General features: G+C 35.1%; 7 protein-coding genes across 12 annotated transcripts; 4 read left to right on the plus strand and 3 right to left on the minus strand.

Moving 5' to 3' along the window:
- Positions 1 to 33: 33 nt before the first annotated feature.
- Positions 34 to 1,210, minus strand: LOC105230105 (mpv17-like protein 2). Its single transcript, XM_011210701.4, has one exon. It carries the CDS (start codon positions 1,079 to 1,081, stop codon positions 356 to 358), a length of 726 nt encoding a protein of 241 aa, XP_011209003.2. The 5' UTR covers positions 1,082 to 1,210; the 3' UTR covers positions 34 to 355.
- A 411-nt stretch (positions 1,211 to 1,621) lies between these two features.
- LOC105230106 (proliferation-associated protein 2G4) lies at positions 1,622 to 6,576 on the plus strand. Of its 3 annotated transcripts, none has more exons than XM_011210704.4 (10): positions 1,622 to 1,763; positions 1,903 to 2,040; positions 2,564 to 2,661; positions 2,955 to 3,091; positions 3,235 to 3,397; positions 4,312 to 4,533; positions 4,834 to 4,926; positions 5,038 to 5,170; positions 5,579 to 5,706; positions 5,768 to 6,576. In XM_011210704.4, exons 2-10 carry the CDS (start codon positions 1,950 to 1,952, stop codon positions 5,912 to 5,914), a joined length of 1,212 nt encoding a protein of 403 aa, XP_011209006.1. In that variant the 5' UTR covers positions 1,622 to 1,763; positions 1,903 to 1,949; the 3' UTR covers positions 5,915 to 6,576. The 3 variants fall into 3 exon arrangements, 2 of the variants coding, with proteins under 2 accessions (XP_011209006.1, XP_011209005.1); XR_852742.4 differs by having other exon boundaries at positions 1,685 to 2,040; positions 5,768 to 6,044; positions 6,097 to 6,576; XM_011210703.4 differs by having other exon boundaries at positions 1,685 to 2,040.
- A 352-nt stretch (positions 6,577 to 6,928) lies between these two features.
- LOC105230107 (MICOS complex subunit MIC13 homolog QIL1) lies at positions 6,929 to 7,600 on the minus strand. Its single transcript, XM_011210705.4, has 2 exons — positions 7,449 to 7,600; positions 6,929 to 7,356 (listed from the first exon to the last, which is right to left on the minus strand). The coding sequence occupies exons 1-2, from the start codon at positions 7,454 to 7,456 to the stop codon at positions 7,017 to 7,019; spliced, it is 348 nt and encodes a 115-aa protein (XP_011209007.1). The 5' UTR covers positions 7,457 to 7,600; the 3' UTR covers positions 6,929 to 7,016.
- Positions 7,601 to 7,749: 149 nt separating this feature from the next.
- Positions 7,750 to 10,455, plus strand: LOC105230108 (regulator of MON1-CCZ1 complex). The gene is made up of 7 exons (XM_011210706.4): positions 7,750 to 8,048; positions 8,106 to 8,580; positions 8,643 to 9,032; positions 9,097 to 9,355; positions 9,424 to 9,823; positions 9,900 to 10,104; positions 10,164 to 10,455. The coding sequence occupies exons 1-7, from the start codon at positions 7,950 to 7,952 to the stop codon at positions 10,226 to 10,228; spliced, it is 1,893 nt and encodes a 630-aa protein (XP_011209008.2). The 5' UTR covers positions 7,750 to 7,949; the 3' UTR covers positions 10,229 to 10,455.
- Positions 10,456 to 10,674: 219 nt separating this feature from the next.
- Positions 10,675 to 15,557, minus strand: LOC105230109 (vacuolar protein sorting-associated protein 8 homolog). The gene is made up of 5 exons (XM_011210707.4): positions 15,288 to 15,557; positions 14,984 to 15,226; positions 13,858 to 14,916; positions 12,937 to 13,788; positions 10,675 to 12,578 (listed from the first exon to the last, which is right to left on the minus strand). Exons 1-5 carry the CDS (start codon positions 15,384 to 15,386, stop codon positions 11,037 to 11,039), a joined length of 3,795 nt encoding a protein of 1,264 aa, XP_011209009.2. The 5' UTR covers positions 15,387 to 15,557; the 3' UTR covers positions 10,675 to 11,036.
- Positions 15,558 to 15,640: 83 nt separating this feature from the next.
- LOC105230110 (adenosine 5'-monophosphoramidase HINT3) lies at positions 15,641 to 16,936 on the plus strand. Of its 4 annotated transcripts, none has more exons than XM_011210712.4 (4): positions 15,641 to 15,779; positions 15,872 to 16,176; positions 16,398 to 16,591; positions 16,649 to 16,936. In XM_011210712.4, exons 2-4 carry the CDS (start codon positions 15,885 to 15,887, stop codon positions 16,685 to 16,687), a joined length of 525 nt encoding a protein of 174 aa, XP_011209014.2. In that variant the 5' UTR covers positions 15,641 to 15,779; positions 15,872 to 15,884; the 3' UTR covers positions 16,688 to 16,936. The 4 variants fall into 4 exon arrangements, with proteins under 4 accessions (XP_011209014.2, XP_011209013.2, XP_011209011.2 ...); XM_011210711.4 differs by having other exon boundaries at positions 15,643 to 15,783; XM_011210709.4 differs by having other exon boundaries at positions 15,646 to 15,779; positions 15,859 to 16,176.
- Positions 16,937 to 16,999: 63 nt separating this feature from the next.
- LOC105230112 (uncharacterized) lies at positions 17,000 to 17,764 on the plus strand. Its single transcript, XM_011210713.4, has 3 exons — positions 17,000 to 17,233; positions 17,308 to 17,445; positions 17,509 to 17,764. Exons 1-3 carry the CDS (start codon positions 17,000 to 17,002, stop codon positions 17,689 to 17,691), a joined length of 555 nt encoding a protein of 184 aa, XP_011209015.3. The 3' UTR covers positions 17,692 to 17,764.
- Positions 17,765 to 19,670: the final 1,906 nt, after the last annotated feature.

Genomic DNA, 19,670 nt, shown 5'->3' on the forward strand with positions numbered 1-19,670 from the left:
TAAACTATAAATATAAATAAAACACAACGCGGATTCTTCTTACAGCTACGAATAGCTATATTTTATAATAAATAAATATTTTTATTTCTAAAAATTAAATTAAAACTACATTGTTTTATAGTTATCCATATCATTAATCCTGAGCGTGATAAAGACATTCCACACCGTGAAATCGTGCTGGTGGAATAACCGTTTATTTGATATGAATATTTACAATAACAACAATGCCATTCCTACCATAAATATATTTGTGGTATAGCCTGTTACAATTTACTCAATTGCTTATTTAAAAAGAAAATTTTCTATTAGGTACGATATCACACGTATATTAAAGCAATACAGCAAAAAGTTCACATTAATAGTCATGTTTCATATATGAAAGAAATATATTATAAACTGCTGTGCATACGTTTACGAACATAACCCGATATTTGGTATCCAAATATCTAAAGTTTATATATTGTGCTGCTGGCCACATAGCCCAATCCATTAAATAAATAATTGGAAATTTGTCACACAACTCCTTATTTGTGTCTTGCACAGACCTTTGCTCGAGATAGCAAGCGGAATAAAAAAATATTAAAATGCAAGCTGGTGACATAAATATTTGGTCAATTAATATTTTCCAAAGAGTGTTTTTCACGTTACGCACTGGCATCGCATAATCCATCCACTTGTAAACATAATGGTGTAGTGGCCCTTGTAAACATCCCACTACAAACATACGAAAAACTCGCTTTGTGTCATAGCGTTCTTGCTTGATATCGAATTCATCCAACTCGTTGTGATGACGACGATATTCAATTTCTTGTGCAACCAAGTCTCCAATTACCATTAAAATACCCGAACTCAGAATATTTGTGGCTAACAAATATTTTCCGAAAATTTTGTTCCAAATATTTCGAGTTATGGTTGCATCCGTAGAAGATTCACTTCGTTTTTGATAGAATTGACGAAACTGGAATAGCGTCAGTCGTTGGCTGCTTAGTTGAGGTAACTTCTTTGTGTTTGGGCTTACATTAAGGAGACATCTTTGTGTTAACAACACCAACGACCGTCTGTATGCTATACGGGCAAACATCGCGCTTGTTCCCGTTGTTTGCGTAAGTCAGGAAGTAAAGTTAAAAACACTTCTATATCCAAACTATCACATTTTCGTCACAAGATTTTCCGAAATCCATTCATCTATTTACTTTTGGCTAAATTAACAGCTGATTAGCATGCGCAAGTAATCAGCTGATTGCAAAGACAGAGTGTTCTAGTAAATACTAAACAAAGCGATTGCTTTAAATCTAATTTTAGTTTTGGCTTTAACTTTAATCATAGTTACAAATTGCTTCGAAATTCATAAGCTAATTTTAAATAATAAATAGAAAGCGTATTATTTCAGGTGAAGTGTTCGCAATTTCGGATTATAAATCTACGAAAAACTCTTGCTGTACGGCTTACCACGGATTTTATTCCGTTTTTTGTATATATAGAACATCATTGAACACATTTGGAGGGGGTTTGTAAAGAAAATATATTTCTGATTGCTTGTTTCAGAAAAATATGCCCAAAGTTATCATTTTAAGCTATCGATAATAGCAGTGCGAGGCTAAATATGTTTATTCCGCCTTTATAAATTGGAAATGGCAACCACGTAACAACTATCGATGCTTCGTGTTCACATCGTTTGATTTCTTTTTATACAATTCCACCGTCGCGAAAAGAGCAACGTGTGAAATAAAGCTTTTGTGATTGGATCGCGTTTTTCAACAAAAGTATTTTGGAATTTTTAAGTTTGATTATAAATCTATAAAAACCAAATTCTAACGCTTAAATTGGAATTTGTTTTAATAGCAAATAAACGTAGCTTGCCTAACTGGAAAATAAAGTTTTAAACCTAGTTTTTCCATTAAGGGACTGAAGAGTTAAATTTCGTTGTCCATCCGCATTGAACGAGTAAAATGGCCGAAGTTGAGAAAGAGGTTCCAGAGAAAACCATTGCTGAAGATTTGGTGGTAACCAAATACAAATTGGCCGGTGAAATAGTCAACAGTGAGTATACATATATGAGAAATATGTGTTTGGTGCAAAATATATCATAAGAATATCAGTTTTTCTATTTTTGATTAACAATACAATTGTAAACTAAAGATATACATTATAAGTATAAAACTAAAGCGCTGACATGTACAATAAAGTGTGTAAGCAAGCCACGCGGCGCGTAATGCATTACCACTGAACATAACCTCTAAAAATTGTGAACATTACAGATTTAATGGTAAATCCATTATTAATTGTGGAAACAATATTTGTGATTATTTCTAACTTATTACTCCATTTTATATGACTAGTTTTTTAGTTTGCTTTTATTTAAATGTCAACGAAAAATAACCAAACTGGTTAAATAGAAAAAATGCCACGCATTTGTTTTCAAAACAGCCGTAAAGAGCACACGTTTTAAGTTTGTCTATTAATGAATTATAATATTTACACCTTAAACGTGAAATTTGAGCAATTTTCAATTTATATTATGTTGTTTTTTATAAAAATTTTAATTATTTCCTTGTATTTGCAGAAACACTTAAAGCTGTTATTGATCTCTGTGTGGTCGAAGCATCTGTTCGTGATATCTGCACTAAGGGAGACAATCTTATTGTCGATGAAACCAGCAAGGTAAGATTTTATTAATTTATACATATAACAGTTTTTTAATATTTACTGTTCCATGATTAAAAACAGCGCTTGAGAGCTAGATATGTCACTTGAATTAAAATAGCAGTAGTTCATTCGAGTTACTACCTCTGGTTATCGAAATTTCATATGGTAACTGGTTTGGCGCATTTTAAGGTTGAGTGATATTGATGCTCAAAGATAGTAAGATTATGAGATCTGAGAACAAAATATCTATAAGAAACATTAGTACAAAGGCAACGGCAGATACAAATACATTTTTAATTTATTTTAAGGTATACAAAAAGGAAAAGGACTTGAAAAAGGGAATTGCATTCCCAACATGTTTGTCCGTTAATAACTGCGTTTGTCACTTCTCTCCATCCAAAAATGATGCTGATTACATACTTAAGGAAGGAGATGTTGTTAAAATGTAGGTGCGATGTTAGAAAAAAAAATCAATAGTAAACTATATGTTAATTTGATTTTTTTATAAGAGGTATTTTAGATAATACAAATATGTCGAAATATTTCTAATTTGAGAGTTTCTAATCTTCCAATTGTACATTTTTACAGTGATCTTGGCGCACATATTGATGGTTTTATTGCCGTAGCAGCACACACAGTAGTTATTGGTGCATCAAAGGAGAAAAAAGTATCTGGACGCCAAGCTGATGTAGTTTTAGCAGCTTATTGGGCAGTGCAGGCTGCACTACGGTTACTGAAATCTGGAAATAGCGTGAGTGTTCAATCTTATATTAAGTAGTTTGGCCAATTTTTATTTTATATCTGAATGGAACGAAATTTTATATAATATGCAAACAAATCAAAAATATAGTTTCGCTTTTGTAGCAAAATCAGACAATTTGTTTGCAAAAGTAAATTTGTCGAGCCACAATGGTGCAATGCCCTTACCATGCATTTCTCCCTAATTATCGTCAAACATTATTAATCTTTAGTGAAACATATTTATGTACTTAAATATATCAAATTGCAAGCAAACGGATTAACTCTTGTATGCTCAATGGAAGAGTTCATCTCAACACTTGCATAAATAAATATTTACAGTCCACCATGAGAGGTTTGCGATACTGGAACCTCCCTTTTTTCGACTGTTGACACCAATAGCTTTTCGTAACATATTACAGTACAAAATATCCATATCAATATGTATTTTTATTAATTAACACTTTGCAAGCAAACGGATTAACTCTTGTATGCTCGATGGAAGAGTTCATCTCAACACTTGCATAAATAAATATTTACAGTCCATCATGAGAGGTTTGCGATACTGGAACTTCTCTTTTTTCGACTGCCAACATCAATAGTTTTTTGTAACATATTACAGTACAGATATATGCATATCAATATGTATTTTTATTAAATAACACTTTGCAAGCAAACGGATTGTCTCTTAGATGTTCGATGAAAGAGGTCGTCTCAACACTTGCATAAAAAAATATTTACAGTTATACCAAGAGAATTTTGTGCTACATATTACTGCCACTTCTCTTTTTTTCACTGCTAACATTTGTAACAATGCAGTAATTAATGTGTATGCTTTTAAAGATAATAATTGTTTTTTTAGGCTACAAGTATTTTTACAATTACTATTTTCCAAAAATTAAATAAAAAAAACTTATTTCTTTGCAGAATTATACGATCACCGACGCCGTGCAACAAGTCAGCGAATCATACAAATGCAAACCCATTGAAGGTATGCTTAGCCATGAGTTGAAACAATTTAAAATTGATGGTGAAAAAACTATCATACAAAATCCGAATGAAAGTCAGCGCAAGGAACACGAAAAATGTACTTTCGAGACACATGAAGTTTACGCCATCGACGTAATAGTGAGCACCGGCGAAGGCATTGTAAGTTTGAAAAATATTTATCACACATCTCTCATCTCACATATCCAATGATTAAAAAATAGCGCTTGAGAGTTTGAAGTCAGTCGATAAAGTTCATGTGAAAGTAATCGATTGAATTATCTCTTGATTATTTTCCAATTCATAAGCTGTTTTGCTCATTCGAATTGGCACACTTGTTCTGAATCGTAGACGGATGCTCAGAGATTGTAAGATTATGAGATCTGAGGACATCTATACAAAAACTAATTGGTTTTAAGCTTAAGAACTGTATTAAACAAATATTATTTTTTTCTATTAAAGGGTCGCGAAAAGGATACAAAGGTCTCAATATATAAGAAAACAGATGAAAATTATATGCTGAAGCTAAAGGCATCACGTGCGCTGCTGCAGGAGGTAAGAAACAATTAAGTTATGTATTAAATAGAAATATGTGTTTTGTAATTGTAAAATTTTGTTGCCTTTTTGATATTTCTTATAAAATATTAATATTTCGCCCAATTTCAGGTTAAAACAAAGTATGGAAATATGCCTTTCAATATCAGACATTTCGACGAAGAAACAAAAGCGCGTATGGGTGTTGTCGAATGCGTATCGCACAAGATGATTGAGCCTTTCCAAGTTCTATACGAAAAACCAGGTGAGTTTTTGCCGTAGCAGTTGAGTGATACCCATCTTCTGCAAGGATTAATTACGTAAATGAATTCAATTTCGTCTTACGATCAGACACCTTGCAAGATAAAATACAGTTATAAATTTTCTTAGAGCACTTATTGTTTGCTTTAAGCAAAATTTACTACTGCAATAATTTATTCAAAATTTTTATATACTTATTTTGCAAGAATTTGATTGCTACAATTGCTTCCTTAATTTATTGTAGTACAAACATTTTTGCATATATCAAATTGCGCTCTATTCGTGGATGGCATTATCTCTACATAGAAATGCCATCTTACAGAACGTATACAATTTGCTCCTCACTCTTTGATTGTTGTGCTTAAATGTGTATAGATTTTTTAAGCATTTTTATTATTTTTTTGTATTACAGCTGAATATGTTGCGCAATTCAAGCATACTGTGTTGCTTATGCCCAATGGTGTCAATTTGGTTACTGGTATCCCATTCACGGAGGAGTTGTATGTCAGTGAGCACAGCATAGCTCAGCCGGAACTGAAAGTAATTATTAAAAATATATTGGTGGATTAAAGTTTACTGAGTTTGTTTATTATTTTTTCAGGAACTTGTCGCCACACCTTTGCAACCCAGTAAGAAGGGTAAAGGTGGTGCTAAGAAGAAGGGTGGTGCCGCCGCCGCAGTCGGTGCGGATGCGGCTGCCGCGGCATCGAAGGTCGAAACCACTCCGGCAGTGGAAACTAAGGCCTGAAGTGTGGCTACCGTTACTGCCTTTTAAACAATATAAACACAACCTAACAGAGATGAAGTCAGCGAATCCAACAGCAGCAGTTACAACAATATATTAGAAGCAATAAGGTGTTAACTAAAATGGAGCAAAAGTAACAAACACAGCCATTTTCTATTAACCTCCGCTATATATATATTTTATAGGAGCGGATGTTTTAGGAATTAGTGTGCGTGTGTATTCTTGTCGATGCAGGAGCAACAATTGAAACCATCGATTAGATTTTGCACTGCAGTTAATTTCTATTTTAACTGAAAAAATAACATATTAAACTTATTATCAACAAGAACGAACTTATCGATATGCAAAGGACCTTTTTGAACAATGATAGTCGTAATTAAATATAAGAAGTTAATGATAACTACTTACAGAACGTACATATAAGGTTGCACCTTTAAAAAGAAAGTAAAGTAAAAAAATCTGCACGACTTTTATTTTATAAAATTATTAAGATTGTATATCGATAGCTAAGCAACTTAAGAACATCATATATGTGTGTATTAAAAAACAAACGCATTATATTATTATTTGCGAAGCGGTAAAAATGCAATTTGGAAACTGAAAACTAAACCTTAAATGGTAGCAGTTACACAATAAAATTAGTATTTTGTAAACATGGAATAAAATCGTTTATTATCCACCGAAACATTGCGAATCTAGCTATGCTATTCATTCGTTACATATTTGTTGTTGTTGTAGCGGGCTGCACATTTCTCCATTGGCGCTGTGGGGTCCTATAAGTTTAATGCGTTTCTAAATTAAATCGTTTAACGAGAAGATTCTTGGATAATTCTAATCTTTTCCAGCACTTAAAAGCGAGTCTTATAATGGGAGAATTTTCATTAGAACGTGGATTCGTTTGACGAGCTCGTAAATTATTTTGCGGGAAAACAAAAACCCAATACTTTCTGTTGTGAAGACTTCATTACTCACACGTTGTTGATTCAAGTCTTAATATTTGTTTAAATTAAGTGGTAATTCGTTTTGACATAATTTTATTTAATTTGCATTAGCTTTTATAAATAGAAATTGTAACATCGATTATTTTATACAAAAAAATAAAATTTTACTTTTCAGTACTAGGTGATGGGGGAGTAGCGAATTTTTCGAATTCCACTTTAGCTTTGTGCAATAATTGACCCGTATAACATGGCAACATTTCAATAAAGTGGAATGTGCTTTTAACTCCTTCGTTATAATAATGCTTAGCCAGGAAACGTACTTCTCCGGTTTCTGGTAACGCTGGAACTTCAAATGGTAATTTCTTTTCCAACTCTTTTGCGTGAGGGCGAACACTTTCTTTTAATTCATTGTATAGCTTTTCCGATTCTTCTGGGCTGCCCCATACTCCCAGTTTTTTCGAGTAATATGCAGCACCAACAACAATGCCGGCTCGTACAAGAAAGCTATAAATGTTCAGATAATTGCGATGGACATAAATGGTAAAAGGCATTACGTAAATATAGCACCTTGAAATAATTGAATTTTTAATACGTACCCGATCATTTTAAAGTAATATAACGGAATTAAGGCTGGTGCAGGAGATGTTTGTATTAGGATAGTTTTCCAAAATCCTACCAGTTCCTTTGGAATTCACGAGTTGCCCTATCCTTTCCAGCAATACTTTAAGAGAATTGCAATATAAAACAGCTGTAAATACAGTGTTGGTAAATAGACTTTCAAGCAAGAAAAACGTAAATGGAAATATACAAAAATCAAATTTTGTTGATCTCTCAAAAACATATTATATCATCGTATTTCCACAATTTTAGGGTATTTAAAAAAGTATTATTATTATATATTTTCCGTTTTGATAACAATAAAAATTTTAAATAATTAACTTAAGAAATCGGAGAATTAAAATAAAATACACAATATGGCATCTCTGAAAATTGGTTTATAAACAAATTAATTACAGCTGTTTAAGTATTTATTTTAATTGCATATCTATCAAATAAAGACCTTTTGATTAAAAATAAAAAGGAGAAAAACTAATAAAATGGAAACGCTTCATTATATTGAACTGTCCAAATGTCCGATACGATTCGACGCAGCCAGCCAATTAACAAATGTATTTTTTGATGACTCCAATTGCCAGGTATTAAAACATAACAAGTGTGTAAGAGAAATGATTCTAATTAATTTTTTTATTTAGATTTTTGCTGTGCGTAGTGGTGGCGCAACTGGTGTGATAGTTAAGGGTCCCACAGAAGATTCAGTTATATCATTCTGCATGAATGATCGTGGTACTATTCGTTCCATTAAATTTTCGCCAGACAATAAAATATTGGCAGTACAACGTCGAGAAAATGCTGTGGAATTCATTTGCTTTCAAGGAGAGCAGCCCTTACTACAAGAAAGTATTGTCCATCAAATTAAAGCACTGGTATATGGTTTCGTATGGGTTCATACGCGCGAGGTAGCAATAATTTCAAATAGTAGCATAGAGATCTTCACCGTGATACCAGAAAAGCGACAATTGCGTGCAGTAAAGTCTTTGAATATTGGCATCAAATGGTTTGCTTGGTGTACTGTATCTAATATTGCTCTGATTTGTTCAACAGACAACAATTCTTTGGTACCAATATTAATCAAACAAAAATCTATAACGAAGCTACCAAAGCTGGAAAGTGAGTATTATTCAATTCTTAAGTTAAGATTGTTATTATATATTTTTATATATAATTTACAGTGGGCAATACTAATAGTGAAGTTCAGGAGAGTAAAGTAACGCTGGGGCAAGTATATGGCACAATGGCGGTGTTCCTGCTACAAGCAAACACGGAGGGTATGATGGAAGTCGAAGTATATCTACTTAATGGACCCGGCTTAGCACCACGCAAATGTCATGTACTTAGACTTGGCCATGTTGGACGATTTGCAATCAATACAGTGGATAACTTAATAGTTGTACACCATCAGGCTTCAGCTACCTCACTTTTATTTGATATTGCTTTAAGTGGTGAGCAAGCAAATGGTGTTACATATCACACTCCCATTACGCCAGGACGATCGATTCGTCCGTTTGCGCTGAAATTACCAAGTTTATCGCCGGACGGACAAACAATGCAATGCGAATTGTGTAATGTGTTAAATAATTACATAAATAAGTATTTAATGCTACTAATAATTGGTTTTGTTTACAGATTCTATGCATTGGGTGCTATTCCAACCGAATATTGTAATTGATGCCAAGCTCGGTTGTATGTGGTATTTAAATCTTAATGTAGAACAACTTTGTACACTTATATCTGATCGCATACGGCTCACAGAGTTCTTGCTACAACGTACAAGTGGCAAACAGGCACTTTTAAAAATAGTTCACCAAATGGTAGACGAACAATACAACGGTACACTGTTGCCTGTGCTGGAGACCATTTTTAATAAAATCAATAAGGTTTATGCGTAAGTACCAATAATAAACTGGGTAATGGGTGTAATTATTAAAATTTTCTCATTAATATCTTGCTTAGCTCTTGGGTACAATTAGAACTCCAAACGCAAACTGCCCAACCATCAAATGTAAAAACAACTATAAAACTGCCACCTGCTCCGAAAGTGCTCATCGAACAGCAGGATATGTTCCAATACGTCTTCCAACCTATAAGTGAGCGCGCAAATACCGAGACGATATTAATTCTCTATTTATACTCTTTGAACAAACATAATATCGCTGCGCAAGAGGATCTTAGCAAGATGATTATAAGTGAACTTATACGCAATCGCAGCTTTGACACATTGCGGCATTTAGTCAGCTACTCACTGTTGTTGGAGTCAAAACCAATCGCGTGTTTTTTGCTTTCACATTCCGATGTTGATGCGGCTATTTCGCAAATCGCGCTCGACATGTTGAGTAAGATCGAAGCGCACGATGTAAGTACAAGTGTAATATAAACTATGCATTAGCTACACCCTAATAAATATACATATATTGTCTATACTTATATAGATAATAATCGAGGTGCTCTTGGGTCAAGGTAAAGTGGTGGATGCCCTACGATTGGCACGCAATTCGATGAACAATGATAGCATATCGGCACGCAAATTCCTGGAAGCAGCGCAAAAGGCTAAGGATGATCTAGTTTTCCATAGTGTTTTTAAATACTTCCAATTGCGTAATCTGCGCCAACGTGGCACGATGGACTTTTTGAAAAGTGAGTCAATTAAAAACGGATAATAATGTTATAAATAAATAATCTATTTTTTTTTATAGCGGAGCAATGTGCTGAATTTGTTCAATACTACAGTAATTTATATCCGAAAGAACTATCAGCGTAATGATCGTTGTTTCTTCGCATTTTAAAACACAAATAGTTAATTTTCTGTAAATATTTATATTTAACTACATTCGGTTTGTGTTTTAATTAATTATTTGTTAGTTAAGTTACAGTATTGTATATATAATTTCTCTTCAAATGCATTGCAAGCATTTTTCGAATAATTTCGATTATTATTATTATTATCGTACATACATACATATACATTAAAGCTTAAACAAAAACTTATTCGTAAGTTTGTGACTTAAACAACATATGATTTTCGCTATTTAGAAAATTGTAGTATGCAGTAAGTAAATTGCAAGGAATACTGTTGGCTTAATAATGCGCAAAAGAAAAACGAGTGCTGCGAATCAAGTGATCAACTGAATAACAAACTGTCATGATTGTGTTATCTAACTTGAAGGAACTCTTTTTGTTTTTTTTTTAATCAAATCGATTGCAAACACTGAATCACTTTCATTGAGTCTCGAAAATATATTATAAGCAGTTTAAATTGTGCATAAATTAACGTCCATGAAGTTAAATTGAAGAAAATAAGAGGAACAGAAAATCTACAAACGAGTATTAGATTTTTTATATTTTTTACTTGGTTTAATTTAAAGTACTTGCAATAGTTTACGAGTATTTCCATTTTTTAGCGAAATTTCCCGGCTGATTTTCAATAATTTATAGCATTGAAAGTGATTCAGTAATCATAGATGACGCATTTGTCTTTACAAAAACAAATAATAGCAAATGAAATACACAGTTATTTATGAGATGTTAAACGAAGGAATGCAAAATGCCATATTTAACTTGCATTATTCTTAGTTGCAAGTAAACTTTCGTGGTGGCGCTTTTAATTTCAATACACCCATTTGATTTACATTTTGTTGTTCTTGTTGTATATTAAAAGCCGCTTCACATAGCGCAGACACTGTACGCTTAGGTTCCGATAGTTTAATTATATTATTGTAAAAATTGTTTCTCATTTCCGCTGAGCAATGCGGACATGCTACATGAATACCGTTATATGCATCTTTCTCCGCTTGCGTCGTTTGCGAAATATCACCGTTATTCAGGCGCGATTGCACTGTTTCATTATATGTTGTTGCACATTTGTCATGGACAGCATGTCCACAGCCGCCAAGGACAAGTATATCACTTTGGTTATACAAACGTTGTTGACAAATGGCACAACGCATTGCCGACACTAGAAGACCGCGCTTAGCCTCGGAACGTTTACGTGCAAAAGCATTTGCTAGATCTTGACACTTGACTTGGAGCGTTTTCTCCATGGTATCTGTCTCGAGACGAGATTGCGACAGCATACTCATTAGTAAATCTTTAATATCACCGAAATTTCCCGAAACATTACGGGTGTTCATCACAAGTTGCACCAATTTTGGTAAGTCGACATACTGTGACGATAAATGTAACATATGCTTCGTGCTGGATTTGAGGTCATCACGTGGCAATATTTGCTGTAGGAGCGTAAACCAAAACTTTTCGCAATCCGCTTTTGGAAGCACATTTGTGGCACGTACACACAAGTCGCTTATTTCTTGGGCAAAAGTAGCCGCCGCTTCACCATGTAATGTAGCCAATAATTCTACGGACAACTCGAATGCATTGTGATAGTTGGCTTGCTTTTCATATAGGTATATTGCCGATTTGTTCAGTTTATACGCTAAAACTAAGCTTAGCGCCTCCTCTACACGATACTCGTCGCATTGACGCACAAATTCGTCGACTTCTTCTGGTTTAAACTTGCATAAAAGTGCTAGCAATTGTGCACTCTGCGTGGCAGTTAAAACAAATCGTCGCCTATGTAAATGCTCTAGAAAAGTTAATAATGATTGCTCATCTTCTTGCAACACTTCGAGTAATTTGTTAATTTTCGCACTGAAGTGGAAATCAACTAAGCGCGTTGTTTCCTTGGCGTTTATTTCCAGCATACGTTTAAAGTGTTTCTCAATTTGTTCGTAAATTTTACGTTCTGGTTGTTGAACATGCCGCTCCATATAACTGAACATGGTGTCATGACGCTGATCATTATTTAGATAACACTCAACAATATCATCGTAACGCTGCAGCTTCTCTAGTAGGTATTCTTCCACATAGTAGCAGTGTGCGCGTTTCGCCAGACGCAGCTGTTCCTCATCCGTACTAATTTCGTCTAGACAATTGTTGATGAGCAGTTCATGCCATGCACTTTCGCGTTCAGAATGTTGCCGTGTAGTTTCGTTAGTTATTTTTTCTTTCGCCAAGTGATTGAGCACTTTCTCCAGCAGCTGAGTGTCAGGTTTTAAACATTGTTGGGATATTTGCTGGGCGATGAAATTTAAAAGGCAACCGATCTCCGCCCACTATATATTGAAGAAAATATAAAAGAGTAGAAGTGCATATCAAAATATATTATATAATATTTATATTATATATTTAAAGACTAAGAAAAAAACATTAATTCCATATCCATACAAGAATTTGATTTTCATCGTTCAATTTCTATGACAAGTACTTATATACTATAGTAGTCCGATATCGGCGGTTCCGACAAATGCAATTTTTTTGGAATAAAACGTGTGAAACATTTTACATCGAGATCTCAAAACTGAGATACTAGTTCGCGTATTTTATAGTTTCTCCTGCGTTTCCTACTGGGTGTTACAAATTAGGTGGCAAACTTACCAGGGTATAAAAATATATATTATATTATTATCTTACCGTTGTGTTTTCAGGTGTCATTATCTCTAAAAGTATGTTTATTATGCGTTTGCGATGCGAGAAACCGAGTTCACCATTAAACTCCTTCTCCTGAAAAGCTAACGAAATCACATTTAAGGTTTCTCTTGTATCGAATTTGAGTAGCGCACGCAAGTACGGATATGGCAGTTCGTTCGGTACACTAGTATTTGAATGTAGCGAAGTTAAGCAGCGTAGGACCTCGTGTTTGACATTTTGTACCAAATCGTTGGGTATTTCCCCACTTGGATAACTACGTCCCGCCAGGCAACTTGATATGTACACGAGTAGCGCGTTCCCTAGACCCGATGGTTCTTGCGCTACTAAAGGTATCAATTCCGTAAGCGGACTGGAGTAGTCGTTAAGTGCATGTGTATTGAGGTAGATTTGTGCGCGATAAAGCTTATAACGTTTGGCTGCCTTCAGCACTTGGTTTAAATCGAGACAGGTCCAGTCAAGTTTAAGTATAATTTCTTCTAATTTTGTTGGTGATATTTCTAGCCAATGATCTACTAATGCTTGTGAAATTGTTGGGCTGACACGATGAATATTATCGTTTTCTATGTGCTCGGTGATATGTTGTAGATAAAGGCTTTTGTTTTGTAAGCGCTCCCACAATTGTGTCCATAGCAATTCCAGTTCACCTATTGTGATCAGACACTTTACAATAGGCCCCAGACAGTAGTCAGGCGCTCTAGCCGATGCAGCCAAATACTCTTTGAAAAGCATTATAATACGCTCTTTTGCTTGTGCTTTACGTCTGGGACGCTCCGCAGTGGCACGATAACCATCTAGCGCGAGATCACATGCTTCTTGCCATCTTTGATTTTTCACCTTTATATAAATAAGGAGAACTTTTAATAACTTAACTTAAAATAATTATAAATGTAATTTTCTTCTTACCAAGTAACTAATGCGCTCTGTCCATGTACGCACAGCAATCATATGCAAGGATCGTGCACCCAAAATGTACAATTGCGTGCCACGCGACATTAGGGAGTTGTAACAAGCATGTGTGCCGGCCAAAGCTAAAGCAGGTGACACATTACCGCCGGTCGCAAGTCCTTTGAATTGCGCTGAACCATATACTAATCCTGCATTAGCCATATCAATACATTCAAGTTCTTTGCTGGAACGTACATCTATTAGATGTAGTATTTCCGATATATCCATGCATGCGACACACTTTGGGCCCAACCAATGAACCGATAGTAAATTTGTCTGCATTTGCACATGCCGCAAGTACAGTAAAGAAATACGCCCATTTGCCATAAAAAGTTGATGGAAAAAAAGCTGATTGCCACGTCCTACTACAAGAACTGGATCAAAAGAACGTGTAGTATCTGCTGCTTGAATTAGAACCATTTGCCATGCCAGTACGGGTAAACAATCAGCTGGCCCCTGAAGTGCATGATACTTAATCACTTTAAGACGTGGACGTATGGTTACAATAAAGTATTTGGATAAAGTGGCGAGTGCAATAATGCAATATTGATCTAAGTCATGCGAACTATCTATCAATAATGGTTCCATGGTACAAACTTCTCCACGTGCTCCACTAAAAAGACAGCGTGATGAGCAACCACGAATGCCCAACTTTCTTGTGAAGCTCAAGGACCATACAGAACCTCCTGAATCGGAGCAGAGCGCAAGTGCCGGTCTAGAGGTCCATTTTAAATGCAGAACTCCAGTATTTGGAGTAATCGCGTCAAATAGGTTGCGTAAAACGTCGCCGGATTGTGTGTCAATCATTACAACTAGTCCACGTGCATAACCAGCTAATAGACGTGTACAGTCCGGATTGTAGGATAATGCAGACACAGCACCTTGTCCGTGCTTGTCCTGATGTGCCCAACGTAGTGTCTGTGTTATGTCAAAATTGAGAATGTGACCATGTGAGGTACCAATGCCGATTAAGGTTGACACAGCGCACGCAGTTGCAAAACCAGCATTTACCCGATCCTGAAGGTTCCATTAGTTAAAAAGATAAATAAATTAACACACTACATAAAATATTTCTAATACTTACAGCAGCTGACGCAATTTGTGCAGATACGCCATGCATCATGGCATAACGCATTATGGAACCGCCTCCGCCTGCGCCACCATTGCGCACTCCACCCTCTTCTGCTAATGAGGGCGTTGGTGTAGGTGCTGGTGCTGGTACGCCCAATTCCGAACCTATGTCCGAATCTGCTTCAAATTCACTTAATGCCGATTCTAAGGTCGGCAATTCACCACTTGGTGGAATTGAATATTCCACATCATCCAACTGAAAATTATGCAAAATATATAGCACATATGCGTATATAAATTATTAGCTATTTATTTACATCGTCCACATCAAGCAGCGATTCGGCAAGCAAACTGTCACTAGATCCACGATCCGACTCCAAGAGCGATTGGAGAGAAGGTGCTTTCAGTTCGTTCATGCTATTTCACTTTCAAACTAATATACACAAAATTTTGCTTCCACTTTTAAGTTAGTTAATGAAGTTAACTTTTCCTTTTTTCGTTATCAATTAAATTTGCACCCCCACATTCACTTATTTAATATAGTTTGTTGACTCCTCCTTCCGCTTGATCATCGTACACTTTGCTTTGTTGTGACACAATCAATTTGACAGCACAACAGCTGATTCCACAAAATATACTAACTTGCCACCTACTAACAAATAGCAAACATGTATGCGTTTGCAATTTTGGTTGAAGCTACTTGTTTAATGTATTCATGATTTTGCATAATTAATTTTTCTAGTGTGAGCAAGATTACTTTAAATTGTTAAAAATTGACACTTTCTTACAGAAAAAATTTCAATCAGTTGGTAGGTAAGCAAAATATTCGTAGTTAAATTTATCGTCCTGCGCACTGCGTGTAATTGTTATCATTTGTTATCATTTTAGAAATTTTTTTTAGACATATTCCACAGATGTTGCCTCAAAAACAACTAAATGCCAAAAAATACATCATTTTGCTGGGTCTCTGTGTGCTGGCACTTCTTCCATTTCTACGATTTATCATAACTGGTTCGTCGAATATGGGGCACTGTATATTTTGTGAGATTTCTGCGGGAAAGCAACCAAATACTGTGATTGATTTTGAAAATGAGGATTTTGTTATATTCAAAGACATAAAGCCATCATCAACTTATCATTACTTAGCTGTTCCAAAGCGGCACGTAGAGAGTTTGAAGTCACTGACAAATAATGATATAGGATTAGGTAAGATGAAATTTGCAGTACTTACTGTCTAACTTCGTTCATCCTCTAAAAATGTAAACATTTTGCATGTAATAATTTTCGGGATTATCCATAAGATTGGAAAGGCATAAGGAGACTATATTAATGATATGAATTTCTTGAACAGTATATTGTAGTCAAAATATAATTGCGAAAAAGTTTACAATAAATACATCACACCAACTTTTTGCGTTCAATTTCAGTGAACAGCATGGAACAAGGTCTAAAGTCGTTTTTTGAAAAGAATAATATCAGCACAACAGATGCTTTATTTGGGTTTCACCTACCGCCTTTCATTACCGTAAAACACCTGCATATGCATGGAATAGCTCCTCGATCCACGATGTCCTTTGTACATAGGATGATGTTCAAAACTGGATCCGCGTGGTTCAAAACGGTAAAATTCACATACATATTTGCACAATTGTTCAATAAATAAAATGCTTTATTTTAGGTTGAAGAGGCGCGACAATATTTACAAGAAAAAGCATAAATGCTGTCTGTATATACATATAAAATAAACAATGTGTATTATAAAATACAATATATATGTATGTTTGTATATATATTTTAGAAACCGGAGAGAGTTTTAAAATCAAAAAATACTTGAAGTATCAAGGAAGAATTTAATTAAGTCCAGAACACTAGGTTTAGGGTTTAATTTGACGGTTATTGCCAGTGATATATTATTTGAAACAATTATTATACATAATTATAAATAAAAATTTATTTTTTAAAGCTATGACACCAATTTTTTAATATTTGTCTATATTAAATTCTTGAAAGGTTATTCAGCCCTTATTAAATGACAGGCGCCGAATATTTACAAGTTTATTTGTATGTGTATATTTTTATACGCACAGTAAACGAATATGCAATGGAGTTGTCACGGATATTGGTCAATTTGATAATAACTGTAGTGAATTTTGGTGTGTCTACATCGAGTCTCTATGAAGAAAAAGGTGCTGGTGGTCAGACGTTGCCAAAGGCAGCAACATTTCACTTTCCTGAGTATGCTTACAAGGAGACTAGCAAAAATGTGTGAATATTGATTTTACAAATTTGACTTCTAATGTAAATTATCCAATTGGTTTTAATACTTTACATGTATAGGAAATTCTATATCACGAATTCGAGACAGCATGTGAACGGAATACTCTATGCGAAAACTTGGAAGCTGTTGTGAAGAAATCATGTGTGCGGCGATGTATTTCGTATACTTGCTATCAGGATATTTACGGATTCGATGAGGTACACAGATAATTATTGAAACTGTTACCAAATACCTTTATACGTCAAAATCATTGCTTTCAGCTTGAAGAGGGCGAGATTGACGTTCGTCTGAATTCTTTTAAGGGATGTGTAATTCAGCGCACTGGAAAAAACCACCGCCGTTATCCGAGCACACAGGGATTATTATTTAACCGCTTCGATTTAGGAGAGTTTTTCTTCAATGTGCAGTGGAAATTAACCAATTTTCTAAAAAATATGCTTTAGCAAATTTTTACATTAAATCTGGTGTTTTATATCAAAGAATAAAGGAGTAACTTATCAATTCTCATGAAAGATAAACATTGAAACCTTCATTTATCATCTGGTCTTGACTAATTGTGAACACTGTTGCTGTTGTTGTTGTTGTTTTAGCGGCAGAATTCCGAGTTGTCAGTCCTTGACCGGTTAAAAAATCCGGGTCCGTACTAGTTATGTAGACCCGACTGCTGTTTTAAATCATAATCAGCTATATAAGGGAAAAATACTGGACCACTTCACCTGCTAAAGCTCTCGGTACCGTTAAGCACGCAATTTAAAAACCTAAAACGATCATCGTTACATGAGTTACCAAAGCGAATCACGTATTACCCTAACGGTCAGCAATTTCACTTCGTTCGGTCGGTTCTATTTTAAGATTATTTTGTGGTTTAATATAATTTAACCCAAACTTTTTATATTTCCCTTAAAATCTACGAGAGTTCACTTTAACTACTGGACGTTGGAGTAACAACTCGAACTAAATATTTTTATCTATATTATAGGAGATGGAAACGTGATTGAAAGTATGTGGGGAATGGTCTAGTCTCCCTTTTATACCCCGAAAACTGTACTATATTATGTTTGTAACTCAGAAGAAAACGTGTAGAATAGATGTTATAGTTGTCCGTTATGGCCGATTCCCACAAATCATCAGTACAACATCAAAATGCGTCTATGTATCATATTTCATTCGGATATCTCAAAAACTGACAAAGATATTTTTAATAACCCCTAAAGCTAATCCTCGCCTTAAAAATCGCTGGCTCGTAATCGATTTTCGACCCGTATTTTCTTAAGCAAAGTTGTTTAGAATGATCCGTAGAAGATTTCCTCAAACTGAACCAACTGGCCAGATTCCGTAAAGCGCACAGTACTTGGCTTCATAAACGTCCATATAGCTCGTGGTCTTAACCAGAAACCTCCCTATGAGAGGGCTGTACTCGTAGCGTTGGACTTGTCATAAGGTTTTAATAATATGCTTGACAGTGTCGCCTTCTAAAAATATACCTTAATACGTCAACGAACTGGAAAAATATACCGTTCAAATTTCGGACGCGACGAATTTCTGACAGGCACTGAACGCTATTTACAGTGGGGCTATTAGTACTTTCATTGACACCCTGTCAGTGGATGGCGTATGCGGAGTCAAAGCTCCACCAGTTGCAGAACAAGAGCACGACTTGCCGCCTGAAACAAGAGCGCAACTTGTATTGAAAACTCCCTCTGGGTAGCAGGTATAACTCCTGACATACAAAATCTATGTTTTGCATACAGCTAGTCCATGCATGACACTAATAATCTTTTTGCCTGTCCTATGAAACCAACTTCACTCTACCTATGATCCGAATCCGTCGAAACAGCTCGATTCTTGGTTCTTGTATGTAAAACTTTTTTATTTGACGAGATACCTTTTCAAAATTTGACATGGATTACTATTCACAATCTCTTAGCAACTTATTCTACTATAGCATATAACTGCCTTTCAATCTGACCGATCAAATCAAAATAAATATATTTATACCCTGAACAGGGTACATTAACTTAGTCGATATGCTTGTAATACCCTGAGGGAAACGTCGGAAACTTTATAAAATGTATACCTAAATGTTTATCTTGACGAGCTGAGTCGGTTTAGCCATGCCCGTATGTCTGTCTGTCAATATATATGTACTCGAACTAGTCATTCAGTTCTTAAGATATTGATCTGATATCTTGCACATGTCCTTCTCTCCGCAAGAAGTTGCTCATTTTTCGGAACCGCTGATATCGGACCACTACAGCATATAGCTGCCATTCAAACCGAACGATCGGCATCAAGTTCTTGTAAGGAATTTTTTGTATCTGTTTAGGCTGTGACTTCGGTGCAACTGAAGTTAATATTTTTTTAGCTTTATCGGTAAACGGTGTCATGATTAAAGAATACAGACACAGTAAGTAGGAAAAAA

The sequence above is a fragment of the Bactrocera dorsalis genome, chromosome 5, assembly GCF_023373825.1.
Source record: "Bactrocera dorsalis isolate Fly_Bdor chromosome 5, ASM2337382v1, whole genome shotgun sequence".
Lineage (NCBI taxonomy): Eukaryota > Metazoa > Arthropoda > Insecta > Diptera > Tephritidae > Bactrocera > Bactrocera dorsalis.

Bases quoted from the DNA above. Each gene is read 5' to 3' on its own strand.
- LOC105230105 (XM_011210701.4), bottom strand. From the start codon at position 1,081: ATGTTTGCCCGTATAGCATACAGACGGTCGTTGGTGTTGTTAACACAA.
- LOC105230106 (XM_011210704.4), top strand. From the start codon at position 1,950: ATGGCCGAAGTTGAGAAAGAGGTTCCAGAGAAAACCATTGCTGAAGAT. The intron at 2,041-2,563 runs GTGAGTATACAT...TTGTATTTGCAG, and splicing joins GGCCGGTGAAATAGTCAACA to AAACACTTAAAGCTGTTATT. The intron at 3,398-4,311 runs GTGAGTGTTCAA...ATTTCTTTGCAG, and splicing joins TACTGAAATCTGGAAATAGC to AATTATACGATCACCGACGC.
- LOC105230108 (XM_011210706.4), top strand. From the start codon at position 7,950: ATGGAAACGCTTCATTATATTGAACTGTCCAAATGTCCGATACGATTC. The intron at 8,049-8,105 runs GTATTAAAACAT...TTTTTTATTTAG, and splicing joins TTGATGACTCCAATTGCCAG to ATTTTTGCTGTGCGTAGTGG. The intron at 9,356-9,423 runs GTAAGTACCAAT...TATCTTGCTTAG, and splicing joins AAAATCAATAAGGTTTATGC to CTCTTGGGTACAATTAGAAC.
- LOC105230109 (XM_011210707.4), bottom strand. From the start codon at position 15,386: ATGAACGAACTGAAAGCACCTTCTCTCCAATCGCTCTTGGAGTCGGAT. The intron at 15,227-15,287 runs GTAAATAAATAG...CATAATTTTCAG, and splicing joins CGCTGCTTGATGTGGACGAT to TTGGATGATGTGGAATATTC. The intron at 12,579-12,936 runs GTAAGATAATAA...TTCAATATATAG, and splicing joins TGACACCTGAAAACACAACG to TGGGCGGAGATCGGTTGCCT.
- LOC105230110 (XM_011210712.4), top strand. From the start codon at position 15,885: ATGTTGCCTCAAAAACAACTAAATGCCAAAAAATACATCATTTTGCTG. The intron at 16,177-16,397 runs GTAAGATGAAAT...GTTCAATTTCAG, and splicing joins AAATAATGATATAGGATTAG to TGAACAGCATGGAACAAGGT. The intron at 16,592-16,648 runs GTAAAATTCACA...GCTTTATTTTAG, and splicing joins GATCCGCGTGGTTCAAAACG to GTTGAAGAGGCGCGACAATA.
- LOC105230112 (XM_011210713.4), top strand. From the start codon at position 17,000: ATGACAGGCGCCGAATATTTACAAGTTTATTTGTATGTGTATATTTTT. The intron at 17,234-17,307 runs GTGTGAATATTG...TTACATGTATAG, and splicing joins ACAAGGAGACTAGCAAAAAT to GAAATTCTATATCACGAATT. The intron at 17,446-17,508 runs GTACACAGATAA...CATTGCTTTCAG, and splicing joins ATATTTACGGATTCGATGAG to CTTGAAGAGGGCGAGATTGA.